General features: G+C 37.6%; 1 protein-coding gene across 1 annotated transcript; it reads left to right on the forward strand.

Annotated features, from left to right (window-relative positions):
* Positions 1 to 8960: 8960 nt before the first annotated feature.
* Positions 8961 to 12859, forward strand: LOC104223050 (proline transporter 2-like). The gene is made up of 7 exons (XM_009774398.2): positions 8961 to 9222; positions 9691 to 9915; positions 10037 to 10131; positions 10522 to 10711; positions 10893 to 11017; positions 11529 to 11744; positions 12352 to 12859. The coding sequence occupies exons 1-7, from the start codon at positions 9123 to 9125 to the stop codon at positions 12727 to 12729; spliced, it is 1329 nt and encodes a 442-aa protein (XP_009772700.1). The 5' UTR covers positions 8961 to 9122; the 3' UTR covers positions 12730 to 12859.
* The last annotated feature ends 3962 nt before the right edge of the window (positions 12860 to 16821 follow it).

Consider the following 16821-nt stretch of genomic DNA (forward strand, 5'->3'; position numbering starts at 1 on the left):
CCCTCATATGCTCTTTGCCAGAAAGCATAAACTCATGATTAATATCCTTTTCTTTTTTTACTGTAGCATAGCATCTTAATTATAAAAACAACATTCAGGCTGCAAGCATAAATGCTTAAGCTCAGACCATTCCCTTTGAAAATTCATAAAAAGGAAATATTTTTATCATATATGTTAGGAAAGTAGTGATTTTCCCTATAAATAGTTGTCCTAAAAATAAGAAGTTAAGCATAAGTGAGAAAATGGGAGAAGATGGTCACAACAACAATGACGTCTTTGTTTGGAGCACTCCTCCCAACAAGTTGTACTCGGCAAATCATTTGACATTAAAAGTTGGTTGTTGCAGAATATCGTGGGTTAACTAGCACACAATCATACACAAAGTAAATAGAGAAGAAAAATCAACACAAGGATTTAACGAGGTTCGGCCAAGCCTAATCCTCGGGGCAAAAGCAGAAAGAGTTTTTCACTATGAATGAGAAAAGAAGCACAATACAATCTATAGAATCCCCAACTACAACCCCTATATATAGATCCCAAAAGGTTCCAAACATATATGAGAAAGGTTTCTCAATTTGACAAGGACTATAGGTTTTCCTTTTCCAAATCTATTAGGATAATGGGTTTTCCTAAACCTATAGGGACTATGGGTTTCCTAAAAATACAAGGAAATAATTCAAGCCACAAATAACAAATCTTCCTCTTGGCTTGAATTCTCTTCATCAACATGAACAACGTCTCTCTACCTTGCCCTCAGCCCTCGCAAGGGCTCTATTGAGTACTACACACACCAATCAAGTCTAGGCAATGCCTAAACTTGTTGGCCGGGACTGCCTTGGTCATCATATTAGCTGGATTATCATGCGTAGACATTTTCTCCACTTTAACAATCCCCTTTGATATAATGTCTCGAATAAAGTGATGTCTGGCTTCAATATGCTTCGTCCGCTCATGAAACAACTGATTCTTAGTAAGATGAATGACACTTTGACTGTCACAAAAAACTTGTGTCTTCTTCTGAGCTAGTCCAAGATCACTTACCAAGCCTTGTAGCCAAATAGCATCTTTAACTGCTTCCGTAATTGTCATATACTCAGCTTCTGTGATAGACAAAGCAACGACAGACTGCAAAGTCGCCTTCCAACTGATGACACTACCAGAAAGAGTAAAAACATAGCCTGTCAGAGATCTTCTCTTATCCAAGTCCCCTGCATAATCTGAATCGACATAGCCAACTAAGGATTCACTCAACTTGTCTTTGTAAAAAGTCAAGCCTACATCTGCAGTACCCTTCAAGTATCTCAAGATCCACTTCACCTCCTGCCAATGTTCTTTACCAGGACACGCCATGTATCTACTCACAACACTAACAGCATGTGAAATGTCAGGGCGAGTGCAAACCATAGCATACATAATGCTGTCACACCTCCTTTTTGCGCGCCCTCCCCGAAGGGTTAAATGCGCGAGAGAGTTTTTCCAATTTAAGTGACAATATTCGAAATGGGATTATTTATTTAATTCAGAGTCGCCACTTGGGAAAGGTTTGGCTTTTGGTGTCCCAAGTCACCGGTTTATCTTGAATCCCAAATCGAGGAAAATATTCGACTTTTCCAAATGAAGTCTGCGAACCAGAAATTCTAAGTAAGGAATTCTGTTGACCCGAGGGAAGGTGTTAGGCACCCTCGAATCCCGTGGTTCTAGCACGGTCGCTTAAATTGTTATAATGGCTAAATATCTGATTTAAATATATGTTATGACTTACGTGCTTTTATTAAGTTTAAACCGCTTTTATTATTATCATTTATTTTTATAGAATTGCAACGTCGTGAAAATGCATCTCGAACCACGTCACAATCAATGCACCCGTGGTCGTCGACACATTTTGACTCCGTTGAGATTTGGATTTGGGTCACATCAATGTGCACCCGTGTTTAAGAAGGTTAAATTATTAAAGGTGCGCCTAAAGCAACTAGCGTATTGTTATTTTGGGAAGGCCGTAAAATTCGCTAAACGGCCTGTCCCGAATTCTAAGTGTTTTAATATATACATTTAGAGGGCCCCGCAGCTTGTGCATTTTTTGTTTGTCGAGGCTCGTCTCATTCTATTTATTTAAAGGAATTTGCAACGTCATGGAAATGCATCTCAAACCACGTCACAATCAATGCACCCGTGATTAGAGACATATTTCGATTTCGTTGAGATTTGGATTTGGGTCACATAAATGTGCACCCGAGTTTAGGGAGATAGCATTATTAAAGGCGCGCCTAAAGCAAACTAGCGCATTATTATTTTTGGGTAGGGCCGTGAAATTTGCTAAACGGCCCGTCCCGGAATCTAAGTATTTAAGACATATATTTTGTGAGGGCTCCGCAATCTGTACATTTTTATTTGGCGAAGCTAGTCTCGTTTTTTATTTATTTATTTATTTATTTTTAAAAGGATGCCATTTTCATGCTTTTAACAATACTAAAACTCAAAGCCTCTTTACCATTAAAATCCCATAACTTGTTAGAAGTTTTTTAATAAAAGGAGTTTAGCGAATGAGTGTTTCGGGAGTAGTAAGAGCATGTACTAATAATAATTTTGTCTGAATGACCTAAGCAAGGAAATGACGAACAGATTAATGTCAAACTCGTGTCATAGAACAATTAGTCCAATTTAATTAAATGACATCGGATAAACAAAAATCACATAATGCAAAATGAGCAAAAATGAAAACATAAGCAGAAAATTATCATACCAATTTCTATATTGCATCTTCGAACATTTAACGTAACATTTCCTTATCTAATACTTGAGGTTTACTAACCTTTGAACCTCGGCAAACTCAGGACGACAAACAGTGTCTCCTGCGGAACTCGAACCTGACCTCGCTCGACGAGGAACAACGACGAAACCTCAGAACAAACTCGACGAACCGGACCTCGACTCAGCTTTTGGACTTTGGACTGGAACTCGACTTCAACACAAGGTCGAGCAACTCACCTCCATGAACTCCGGTTCAACTAGTGGCGTGAGGATAGGGGAAACAGCCGCAGGGCTGCTTGGCGTGAAGCTGATGGACTGTGGGGTCGACGGGCAGTGTTTATTGGCCGGAGGCGTCGCTGGACATGGGGACGACGAACAGCAGTGGTCGTCGGGGTAGTGACGCCGTGAGGGAGTAGTGATGCGACTGGTTTTTGACAGTAGGGCCGAGGGTTATGGAGGCCTGGAAGAGAGAAGGGTGACGACGAAGCTGGTGGCGACGGTAAGGTCGAGGGGGCGGTGACGGGCCTGTTTGGTGTTGGTGTTTGGACGTGAGGAGATGGTGGTTTTGACGGGAGGTTAGGTTGTTGCTGTTGGTCGTGGTGTTGGGGGAAGGTGACGGGCCTGTTTGGTTGTGACAGTAGGTCGACGGAGGGAAGGTGACGGAGTGGTCGTTTGGTCGTTGGTTGGACAGTGACGACGAGGGGGGGGAAGCTGGAGGTTGACGGTGGTTTTGGGTGTAGGACTGGTTGTTTTCGTGGTGGTTTTGGGTTAAGGTTGAGGGTGTAACGATGGTGGCGATGGAGGAAACCGGGCTGGTTTCAATGGAGGGAGCGTTAGGGTTTTTCTTTTCTTTCGTTCTTCTTCCCTTTTTTAGAAGAAGAATGTACAGTCGTCCCCCACTTTCTTTCCCCAGTTTTCTTTTTAAAAATCCCCCCGCGTGCCTTTGTAGCTTTGGCCAAGACAACGGACCCCACGTGTGTAGGGGTCCAAGATTCATGTCCCCCATGCGCGGTGGGGTTCCCCGTGTATGGGATTCCGTCCGTGTTCCCCACGCGTGTCCCCTCATGTGTGGTGGACTCGGATTATTATGGGCTAGGTCCGAAATTAGGCCTAAAAGCGGGTAATTTGAACCCGAATATTATCCTTTTGCCCGGACCCGATTAAGAACACGACGTTGTTCGACTAATCCTATGTAAGCAAAATAACTACAAAAAATAAGACTAATATTTAAACAAAACTATATCTTTTTTAATACATTTTTTCAAGATTTAAAATAGCTACAAAATATTAATAAAACTATTTTTTTGTAATTTTCGTTTTTATATAAGGATAAAAATATAAAGTAATATTTTTTGTATTTTTTAAAAATTAAAATGACTACAAAACAATAATAGAACTATATTTTTGGTTATTTTCGAAATTATATAAAGTACAAAAGTAGAGTGCAATTTTTGTATTTTTCGAGTTTATGAGAAATACACAAACTAAAATTTATACATATATATTTTGTAATTTTTCTTTTTGCAACGAAATAAAGTAAAAATAGTTAAAATGGCTATATTAGACCCAATTTCACATATTCACGCTAAAAATGTGAAAATTCTCGGGGAGGGTCAAAAATCAGGTGTCTACAAATGCTGCCTACAACACTCGAATATGGAACACTAGACATCTGTTCCATCTCCTCGTCTGTTTTTGGTGACATGTCTGCAGACAACTTGAAATGGGAAGCAAAAGGAATGGACACAGATTTAGCACCTATCATATTAAATCTCTTGAGGACCTTCTCAATATAGGACCGTTAGGGACAACATCAGCTTTCCAACCCTTCTATCTCGAGTAATTCCATCCCCAATATCTTCTTTGCAACACCTAAATCCTTCATCTCAAACTCCTCACCTAGTTGCTTCTTCAATCGGGTAATATGTGACATGCTTTTAGCAGCAATAAGCATGTCATCCACATATAGCAACAAATATACACTAGAGCCGTCTTCAAGCTTTTTATAATACACACAACTATCATATGCACTTCGAGAAAATGCATTTTGAATCATGAATGTATCAAATCTTTTATACCACTGCCTAGGCGACTGTTTCAGACCATATAAAGATTTCTTAAGCAAGCAAACATGATTTTTCTTATCCTGAGTAATGAATCCGCGGGTTGACTTATATAAATCTGCTCATCCAACTCACCATGCAAAAATGCAGTTTTCACATCTAACTGCTCTAGTTCTAAGTCATGAAGAGCCACCAAAGCTAGTAAGATCCTGATAGAGCTATGCTTTACCACTGGAGAGAATACTTCATTGTAATTTTATCCCCTACCTATGTGAAAAACCTTTAGCTACTAACCTTGCCTTGTACCTTGATGCTTCAACCCCTGGATTGCCCTCTTTTCTTTTGAAAATCCATTTGCAGCCTAGTACCTTCTGTCCCTTTGGCAATGGAACAAGCTTCCATGTCTGATTCTTATAAAGAGACTCAATCTCTTCACTCATAGCACCAACCCACTGATCTGTTTCTGGACTAGAAATAGCTTCTTTATAGCTATTAGGCTCAAGCACATCAATGGTCTCTGCAACAGACAGAGCGAACTCCACAAAATTAGCATATCCAAGAAAATTACCATCAACTACGTTTGCAAACCTTTGTGGTGGATTGATCACTCTCTTCTCTCTGCCTGTTGCAATGCTATAGGGTTGTTGCGCAGGTGCATCAACATTATTGTCTTGATCAATATTTTGCACCTCCTCTACTTCCTCTACTTTAGAACTACTGGGCTGAGCTAGTGGAGATTCAATTTCTAGCTCTACGCGGTCACTGACACCACGATCTGTTTCTGCTATTGCCTTCTCCCTCTGATAGTCCAGTGAGGCAGATTCATTGAATGTTACATCCCTACTGATAATTAGCCCTGGAGTTTTTTGATCTATGCACCACAACTTATAACCTTTCACTCCAGTTGCATACCCTAGAAATATGCACTTCTTTGCCCTCGGCTCAAGTTTTCCATCCCTCACATGAGCATAAGTAGGACAACCAAATATCCTTAAATTTGAATAATCAGCAGGCGAACCGGACCATACCTCAAAAGGAGTTTTGAACTCAATAGCTGTGGATGGAGATCTATTGACCAAATAACAAGCTGTATTGATTGCTTCAGCCCAAAAATCTTTGCTAACACATGAGTGTGAAAGCATGCTTCGTGCCCTATCACAAAACATTCTATTCATACGTTCTGCAATACCATTTTGTTGTGGTGTTCCGACACAAGTGAGATGTCTCACTATGCCCTCCCTGCTGCAGAAATTATCGAACTCAGAATTGCAAAATTCCAACCCATTGTCAGTTCGAAGACGCTTAACTTTTCTTTCTATCTGCCTCTCAATCATCGTCTTCCATTTAACAAATGTCAAAAATGCCTTATCTTTTGTTTTCAGAAAATACACCCACACCATCCTTGAGTAATCATCAATCAAAGTCATAAAATACCTGGCACCACTCTTGGAGGGAACTCTGTTTGGACCCCACAAGTCAGAGTGTATATAATCTAACTTGTCTCTGGTCTTGTGCTCGGCCTTCTTGATGAACTTTATCCTTGTCTGTTTACCAAACACACAATGCTCACAAAAATTCAAAGCTTGATTTTTGTACCCATTCAGCAAATTCTGCTTACTCAACAAAGACAATCCATTATCACTCATATGGCCAAGTCACAAGTGCCATAACAGAGACTGATTCAGATCACTTTTCCCAGAAGCTACAGTAGCTTCCCCTTCAACTACACTGGCCTGAAGATGATACAATTTAGAATGTAGTTTACCCTTCATGAGTACCATGGAGCCTTTACACACTTTAAGTATTCCATTCTCGGAGTGAAATTTATACCCTTGATCATCCAAAGTCGAAAGAGAAATCAAATTTCTCTTTATCCGAGGAACATGCCAACACTCAATGTTTCTGATGATTCCGTCGAACATTCTCAATTTGATGTTACCAACCCCCTCTACTGGTAATGGATTATTATCTCCTATATAGACAGTTCCACTCATTTGTTTGTAAGTTGCAAACCAATTCTTGTGTGGACTCATGTGGAAAGTAGCACCAGAATCAAGAACTCAAGAATTTTGCCCATGACTAGAACTCACAGCACAAACTTCCCCTACATAATCACTATCATCAGAATTATTGCCAGTGTCAACAATATTTGCCGAATTATCTATTTTCTGCTTCCCTCTTTTCTCCTTCAGCTTAGGACAATCTCTCTTGTAGTGACCTTGCTCCTCGCACTCATAACAGTTTTACTTCCTTGCTCTAGACTTTGATCTTGAGGTTGCCTTTTTCCTGTTAAAGTCTTTTGTTGTGTTCTTCCTCTAATCACAAGACCCTCGCCCTCAATTCTGTTGTCTGGAAAGCTCTTTTTCAACTCTTTAGATTTTAGTGCATTACTAACATCTTCTAGTGAAATGCTATCTTTCCTATATAGCAGTGTATCGGCAAAAGTATCATAAGACTGTGGTAAAGAACATAACACAATCAAGGCCTGATCCTCACTCTCAATTTTGATATCCACATTCTTCAGGTCCATTATAATTGAATTAAACTCATCAAGGTGAGTTTTAACAGGTGTACCTTCGTTCATACGGAGATTGTATAACCTCTTTTTCAGGTAGAGGCGGTTTGTCAGCGATTTCTTAGAATACAAATCTTCCAGCTTCTTCCATGCCGTTGCTGCAGAAGTTTCTTCAGCAATTTTCTGAAGAACGCTATCTGTAACGCTCATGAAGATCGCACTCAAAGCTCTCTCCTTCAGGTCTTCCTTCTTTGTCTCTTTCATATCTTCAGGAAAATCAGCATCAATTGTTTTCCATAATCCTTGTAATACCAAGGACGATTTCATCCTAATCTTCCATAGACTGAAACTAGAACCTCCATCAAATTTCTCTACTTCGTACTTTGTTGAAGATGATGAAGACATCTTAAATCTAAATTATGTGTAGAAACTCGAACCTTGCTCTGATACCAATTGTTGCGGAATATCGTGGGTTAACTAGCACACAATCACACACAAAGCAAATAGAGAAGAAAAATCAACACAAGGATTTAACGAGGTTCGGCCAAGCCTAATCCTCGGGGCAAAAGCAGAGAGAGTTTTTCACTATGAATGAGAAAAGAAGCACAATACAATCTATAGAATCCCCAACTACAACCCCTATATATAGATCCCAAAAGGTCCCAAACATATATGAGAAAGATTTCCCAATTTGACAAGGACTATAGGTTTTCCTTTTCCAAATCTATTAGGACAATAGGTTTTCCTAAACCTATAGGGACTATGGGTTTCCTAAAAATACAAGGAAATAATTCAAGCCACAAATAACATTGGTATTTGGAACTTGTTTGCTCGACTAATTCAGATTCGCACCGTGTAAAATCTATTAATGGGAACACACTTTCTCCTGAGAGCTTCTCCATTCTTCATGCTCGAACTTGAGATTTCTAATTAAGAGTAGAGGGATCACAACCATCCCTCCATATCCCATGGTGGTAACTTATCAATTGTTGTTAGTTGTTACTAATGCTTTTTGAACACAGAAAAAGATGTATTTTAAATTCTTTCTTTTACAGCTTAAAATAAAATACATGTTAAAAGTGGGAAAAGAAAATGAATTCTTATTCTAATGGTTAGATGAGATGTTACCATCAGTTTATCAATAATGACATGGGAAATAGTAGTTAAATTTTCTATTATGTTTTTTTATTGTGAATCATAACTAAAATGTCTTCCAGCTGGAATATATAAGTATTTTTTTTTCAAAAGTATTCTCCAATGTATTGATCACTCTGTTAATTTAAGTAACATAATTTAACTCAATACGAAATTTGAAGGAAAAAAAATAAAATTTTTTGAAATTTTTGGATTTAATCGTACCATAACATCTTTGTAATCTATAAAACTTCTCATTAAAATTAAAATAGAAAGCCTAAGTTAGGTTCTTAAATAGAAATGTGTCATTTTTTTAAAAACTAATAAAGAAAGCGTGTCCCACTGAAGCAGACGACATATTTGTTGCCACCCCCAATAAATTGATATCAGATTGTCTTCTTTCTGTGAACGAATCTTTAATACTAACCTAAGCAAAATAACTGAAAAGGTGAAAGATAACGACATAAACAAGCACCCCATTACTAGCCAATCATGGGACAAACAAGTGGGACAGTTGCACTCCCAAATATTTCTGCAAAAAATAGAAACTTTATTATTTCTGTGCAGAATTCAAAGAATACAGAGGAGAAGTGCCATAGAAGAAGAGGCTATAGATTTAAGTGTATTTTGCTTTGCTCTTAGCCTTTGTGATTCTGTGAAAGATGTCTAAGACTCCATTGAACCAACCCCTTCTCCCAAAAAATCATACTGATGACAAATTGGCTATTGATAATCCTAATACTGCCCACCAACTTAGTAATGGTCTCTTTCTCTTTTACTCTGTAATTCGTAAATTCTTGTTTCCAATTTCCATTCATCTTCTTGTTATTGTTAGATTATGTACAGCAAGTTTGAGCGCACCCACCTTCAAAATGTATATTCAATCTGTCCCATTTTATATGACACTCTCTCCTTTTTAGTCTATCCAAAAAGAATGAAACGGACCATTTTTATAAATATAGTATTATTATGTCCCATGTGATCAGATAGTTTAGTGTAGAATTACTAAAAGATTCTAGCTGCTGAATTGAACCATTTTCCTTGTAAAATAAGTTGATTTTGTTGGCAAAACATTGAATCTCTTACTAATATTGTTATCTACAATCCCATTAAGATGTGTACGAGGAGAAGAAAACGGAGACAAGAACAAGTACTCTATAATTTAATATTTGTACAGTATGATTCTTGCCTTAAATCATGTGCTGATTTCACCTGTTGGGGAGACTGCAGATTCATGGTTTCAGGTGGGAATTGTTTTGGGCACTGGTGTCAACAGTGCTTTTGCTCTCGGATATGCTGGAATAATTATGGTTCCTCTAGGTTGGATTGGCGGTGTGGTTGGTCTAATTTTATCATCAGCTATATCGCTATATGCTAGTACTCTTATCGCTAAGCTCCATGAATACGGGGGAAAGAGGCATATCAGATATAGAGATCTTGCAGGATTCGTATACGGTACGCATTGCTGAAAACTTATCAAATACATAGTCAAGTTTGCATTTCAATTGATTTTCTCCTTTGCGACTTATCTGGTTTTGATTCCATTGGTCTTAAAATGGGATTTTGGCTGCTGCAGGACCGACAGCCTATTCGCTTGTTTGGGCGTTACAGTATGCAAATCTGTTCTTGATAAATACTGGTTTTGTCATTTTGGGCGGACAGGCCTTGAAGGTAATTTGCTCTGTAACTTTCCTGGTCTAGAAGGGGAACCTTGGAGCAACGGTCAAAGTTGTCTCCGTTTGTTCGAGCCGTGGAATTAGCCACTGATGCTTGCACCAGGGTAGGCTGCTTACATAACAACCCCTTGGGGTGAGGTCCTTCTCCGGACCCTGCAGACCACGGAAAATGTGTTTTGTCAAGTATAAATGCAAGTTTCATTGCTTTGCTCTTCTTGCTTTATATGATATGAGCTTGAAGAAAGAAGTGAGGATTCATAGCGCCGACCTAAACTTGCTTAGGACTCAGGCGAAGTTGTTGTTGTATAGAAATTCTCACTTCTTTGATTTTATCTTTAAGCTTCATCGGCTTTCTGATGGGATGATTCCAATTACTTGATTGCAGGCTTTCCATATTCTCTTTAGGGATGACCATCAGATTAAACTACCATACTCCATTGCACTAGCTGGATTCGCCTGTGTCTTTTTTGCAATTGCTATACCCCATTTGTCAGCTTTAAGGGTTTGGCTTGGGTTTTCAACATTCTTCAGTCTAGTGTATGTTTGTATAGCATTTGTGTTGTCTCTTAAAGACGGTATGCCTCTGATTCCTTAATCTCTTGAGTCAAATGCATTACAATTTTCAATGCATGCACACATTGAAAATTATTCCTTTCTGCTGCATTTGTTTTCCTTTCTGTTGTACCTTGTTGTTGGAAAATAAAATTGATCACGTCTCAGCGTGTGTTCATACTTTCTAAATATCCTGAATTGCAGGTCTTGAGGCACCTCCTCGAGACTACAGCATTCCAGGAACCAAAAGTAGTAGGATTTGGGCAACAATTGGTGCTGCTGCAAATCTTGTTTTTGCATACAACACAGGAATGCTTCCAGAGATACAGGTAGCTGACCTAGAAATTGATAACTTTATTATGTATATGATCTTTTCGGTCAACAGCCTGTCTTATTATGAAGTCAAAAGTAGTGAATTACCTGACTTGAGTTGATAATTCAATTTTGTGTGATAGTGTGCTGACTGTCCGGAGGGAAGCCTTGGCATAGCTGGTAAAGCTTTTGTCATGTGACCAGGAGGTCACAGGTTCGAGCCATGGAAACAGCCTTTTACAGAAATACAGGGTAAGGCTGCGGACAATAGACCCTTGTGGTCCGGCCCTTCCTTAGACCCCATGCATAGCGGAAGCTTAGTACACCGGGCTGCCCTTTAGTGTGCTAACTGTTATAACCAACTACACGCTTTCAGTTCCCATTAAGTTATGAACGAAGGATGACAATTATAGATACTTTCTCTAGAGCATTGTAAAAGTCTTATAGTCGTTTCCTTACATACAGATACTTTTGAATTTGTTATCTCCATTGTTGTTAATTCTCACATCTCTTGTGTCTTTCTTATAGGCTACTGTAAGAGAACCTGTTGTCAAGAACATGATAAAAGCCCTTAACTTTCAGTTTACTTTAGGCATTGTTCCAATGCATGCTGTTACTTACATTGGATATTGGGCTTATGGATCCAATGCATCTTCCTATTTGCTGAACAATGTTTCCGGTCCAGTTTGGTTGAAGGGAATCGCTAACATTGCTGCTTTCTTGCAAGCTATCATCGCGTTGCATGTAATTATCACTCTGCTCTTATCTTAGCTCGTTCAACTGAACCTATTGCTCTCTGCTCGATCCATAAGTGCATATGCAAAAAATTTATGCTTGTCAGACCTCTCTATAACAACTTCTCTATAGGACAGTCATTCATTATATAAGCCAAGTTTTTCTAGGAACTGATTTTTATGTTATGTTATAATATATATCCTCTACAACAACATTTCATTATAGCAGCCAAAAAATATTAGAACAAACAAGGTTATCATAGGGAGGTTTGACTGTATGACAGTCTTGTTTGTTTCGAGGCTGTTATAGAGAAATTTGACTGTATATTTACAATCAAATCTCTCTATGACAGCCTCGTTTGTTTCAATATTTTTGGCTGCTCTAGTGAAGTTCTGTTATAGAAAACATATATTATAATATAACATAAAAATCGGTTCCAAGAAAAACTTGGCTTTTATAGTGAATGATTGTTATATAGAGATGCTGTTATAGAGAGGTATATACTAGACTCATTATGAACTTACCACTATAAATCTAGATTAGTGTTTGAGCATATACCTGCTATATCTCTACTTGTGTTTAGCATACTGAATGTTGATTCTATATATGATTCTAGATATTTGCGAGTCCGACGTACGAGTTCTTGGACACAAGATATGGAACTAAAGGGAGTGCACTGGCTATCAAAAACTTGGGATTCAGAATTATTGTTAGAGGTGGTTATATAGCCATTACAACTTTCCTCTCTGCTTTGTTACCTTTTCTGGGAGATTTCATGAGTCTAACTGGGGCTATTAGTGTATTTCCACTCACATTTATACTTCCAAATCATATGTACCTTGTTTCTAGGAGAAAAAAGTTGTCATTATTACAGAAGAGTTGGCATTGGCTTAATATTTGTTTCTTTAGTTTTATAGCAGTTGCTGCATTAGTAGCTGCATTGAAGCTTATTGCAGTTGACTCTAAAACTTACCATGTCTTTGCTGATTTATAATTTTATCTTTCAGCATTGAGGGGGTGATGTTCTCATCTTTTGGGATCGTTTTATGTAAATGTAAATTATTCAGATAGAATAACCTCTTCTGATTTTATCCTCAAAAAATTGTAAATATTTATATTGAGTACCATTATTTCACCTTGCAATTTAATTTAAGATTTCAAGTTTCAAGCAAGTAGTAATTGCAATCTTAAGTTTCTACCTTAGAAAAATATCCAATACAAATACAATTATAAAAGTCATCCAATTAAAATTTATTTTTCCTAAAGAATTTAAAACTTTTATAAAAGATTATCCAAATTTCACCTAAAACATTCAAGAAAGTAAAGCATACCACTGTAAACTATTCCTCAGTATAATTTGAACACTGGAGCTCTCTTTGTGAACTAGCCACTTTGATCATATGGACTAGACAAGTTGTCATGCTTGAGGACATGTGCAAAGACAAATTAAACGCAACAAATTGGAAGAATAAATCCTTTTACTTTTCCCATGTGTGACTCAAATTGACACAGTGGTAAGGCAAATGAAGCTATCATAGATGAGAATTGCAATTCTTTGTTGGACCATTAATGAAGGAAACAATTTTTATTTTTTTTGAAATTCTTCACAGCACAATATAAAAGAGATGTACATAATGTTAAAAACTGTGGAGGTAACAAGTACGACTAGTATAAAGTATAAACCATACGGAAGGTTGTATAATTAGCCAACTTTCCAAGTAATATAGATCCGAGTGGTGACTCTTTCATCCTAAAGGTACAAGATTCCAATCTCTTCCCTTCTGGAATTAAATTATACTGCCTATGTTCCAATTTATGTGGTTGTGTAGAAAGAAATTTAAAAAAGATTTTTTTTTTCCTGAAATTTTTCGTTTAAAATAAGCCATAGATATTTGTATGACCATGAATTATATCATTAATGGTAAAATGAGAATTTTAAAGTTAAATTATTTCTAAATAAGCCTTATATATTATATGACCATGCATGGGTTTTATACCTTTCACATGCAGACTTAAGATGATTCAACTCACTCTAGCACAATATGCTGGAGTTTTTTGTAGAAGAATTAAACAGCAATTGTACAACAATTACTTGACTGAAGATTAGTTGACTGTACTTAGCTGACCATGGTTAGTTAGTTAGTTAGTTAGTTAGTTAGTTACTAACAGTGTTAACTAACTTATGTTAGTGGGGTATTAGTTAGTTGATTTACAGTTGTCATTCATTAGATTAGAGATGTATATATACAGCCTTATAAGAATAGCACGTGGAGTAATGAAAATTGAAGCTCTGTTCTTCTTTGTTTTTGCTTCTTCTTAATTTCTTCATCTTCTCCGTTGGAGTGCATGTACAGACAGCTCAATTCACCAATTCATGAAGATTTAACATGGTATCAGAGCCCTAATTGAGTGAATCTAGGGATTTTTGAAGATCGAGAGCTTCCTCAGGTATTTGTTTGGTGAATTTTGAGCTTTTCTACCAGTTTTGTGCCCTAAATCCTATGGCGATAGATGATACTACTGCGCCAAAATGTGATTGTGATTGATCACAATCACTCTCTGTATTTGCATGCTTCTAATACTCCAAGCTCGCTTTCCATCAGAATGCTTCTGATCGGAATGGAGAATTACACTCTATGGCAACTGGCCATGGAAGTTTCTTTGCTCACCAGAAACAAACTAGGTTTTATTGAAGGAACAATTACAAGAGACACTTATGGACAGAATTTTGTTAATCACTGGGATCGTTGCAATGCTATAGTAAAATAATGGATAATGCATAATGTTAGCCGAGATTTGCTTAGTGGAGTGTTATTTCGTTCTAGTACTCATGCAATTTGGGAGGATCTGCGAAAGCATTTTGATAAGGTGACAACTTCTCGTATGTTCTATCTGTATAAGGCAATTTTCACATTAACACAGGGAACTTCTTCTATTTCTGTGTATGATTCTAAATTGAAGGACCTATAGGATGAGTATGACTCATTGATGCTGCCTCCTTCATGTGAATGTGCAAAATCTCAGGAGTATGCTAATCAATTGCAATATTAGCGCTTATTACAGTTTCTTATGGGGCTTAATGATGGATATAGTCAAGCACGCAGCCAAATTTTGATGAAATCTCATGTTCCTAATGTTAATCAAGCATATGCGATGTTGCTTCAAGATGAGAGTCAAAAACTGGTAGTAGGAGGGCACTGTGTGTTGACTGAAAACATGGAACCTACTGCCCTATTTACTACTAAGCAATATGGTTAGAAGCAAGGGAATAAGAATTATAATCTGGAATGTGAATACTGTCACACAAGAGGCCATTCCAAAGAGAATTCCTTCAAGTTAATGAAATGTGACTTTTACAACATGAAATGACATTTGATAGAAAACTGTTATAAAATCATAAGATATCCTTCTGATTTTAAGTAAAATAGGAGAGATGTTTTTTCGAGTGGAAATCTAGCATAATTAGATGGATATGCTGCTCCTACTCATCATCCAATTCCACTTATGACAGCACCAGTTTTTACACCTGAACAGTACTCTCAAATCCTCAATTTCTTGAATAAAACTTTAATTGGTGAACCTAGTGAAAACATGGCAGATATTTCTCTATCTGATTCTGATTCTAATCCTACTTGGATAGAAAACACAGGGGCTACTAATCATATGACAGGTAATGAACGGTTGTTGGTTGATGCTACTAAAGTAGGAAATTCAGCACAGGTTCAAATGCCTAATGGAGACTCTACTCAAATTACTCATGTAGGAAATTGCCACTTGACAGGAGGTGATTTCATTAAAGATGTTCTGTGTGTACCAGCATTTAAATTCAACATCTTATCAGTTTCAAAACTGACTAAAGCTTTGCAGTGCTTTGTTAGTTTCTATCCTGATTTCTTTATCTTCCATGACCTCTTCATTGGGAGGGTGAAGGGGATTGGTAAGAAAGAAGAGGAACTCTATATCTTGAGACCAAAGGACAATGCTGAAATCAAGGAGCAGATGAGGTCTTTGGCAGTAAGAGGGATCACAGATTCAGAGTTATGGCATAAGAGGATGGGTCATGTACCTATGGCAGTTTTAAAGAAGAATTTCTACTTTGAACAATAAGTGTAGCCTTACATTGGACCATTGTAGTATATGTCCATTGGCTAGGCAAGTTAGATTACCATTTCCTCATAGTAATAGTGTTGTTGCACCTTTTGAATTGATTCATATGGATGTTTGGGGGCCTTACAAAATTTCTACTTACAATGGCATGAACTACTTTCTTACTCTTGTGGATGATTTCTCTAAATGGACATGGGTTTTTATGATGCGTGTGAAGTCTGATGTCTCTACTTTGCTTAAATCTTTTATAGCCATGAATTTAAATCAATTTGTAAGGAAAATCAAGGCTTTTAGGTCTGACAATGGGTCAGAGTTTTTCAATAATATTTGTGGTGAGTTGTTCAAGTTACATGGGATAGTTCATCAAAATTCTTGCCCTTATTCTCCTCAACAAAATGGGGTTGTTGAGATGAGACATAGGTATACCCTTGAGACAGCTAGAACTATCAAATTTCAGGGCCATTTGCCATCCAAGTTCTTGGAATATTGTGTAGAAGTTGTTGTATATATAATTAATAGAGTGTCTTCCACTATTTTGGGGAACAAGTCTCCATTTTAAGTGTTATACAACAGGTGTCCTTCATTGTCTCACTTGCGGGTAATAGGGTGTCTTTGTTATGCAACGACACTACCTAAACAAGATAAATTCAGTCCTAGAGCTACTTATGTGCTACTTGGCTATGGAACTTTTCAGAAAGGTTACAAGCTATATAGCATTGAGCACAAGGCAGTCTTCATTAGCAGAGATGTTCTCTTTCATGAGAACATATTTCCCTTCTATTCACAGGCCATAGAACAAAACTTCTCTTTTCCAGTTATATCCATCCCCTCTGCTACACTAGAAGATCTTGTTCCCATTCCATCATATGTATCAAACCAGCCACAAGCAATAGATTCACCTGAAATAGAAGTCTTTGATATTGCAGAATCAACTCCCCTCACTGCAAATTTATCTCCTTCTACTTCTGTACCTATTCTC

This window comes from Nicotiana sylvestris, chromosome 5, assembly GCF_000393655.2.
Source record: "Nicotiana sylvestris chromosome 5, ASM39365v2, whole genome shotgun sequence".
Taxonomy (NCBI): domain Eukaryota; kingdom Viridiplantae; phylum Streptophyta; class Magnoliopsida; order Solanales; family Solanaceae; genus Nicotiana; species Nicotiana sylvestris.

What these genes read in the sequence shown, in the direction of transcription:
- LOC104223050 (XM_009774398.2), top strand. Translation starts at nt 9,123, where the DNA reads ATGTCTAAGACTCCATTGAACCAACCCCTTCTCCCAAAAAATCATACT. An exon ending in TGCCCACCAACTTAGTAATG is followed by an intron (nt 9,223 to 9,690) that starts GTCTCTTTCTCT and finishes GGGAGACTGCAG; the next exon opens with ATTCATGGTTTCAGGTGGGA. An exon ending in AAGCTATCATCGCGTTGCAT is followed by an intron (nt 11,745 to 12,351) that starts GTAATTATCACT and finishes ATATGATTCTAG; the next exon opens with ATATTTGCGAGTCCGACGTA.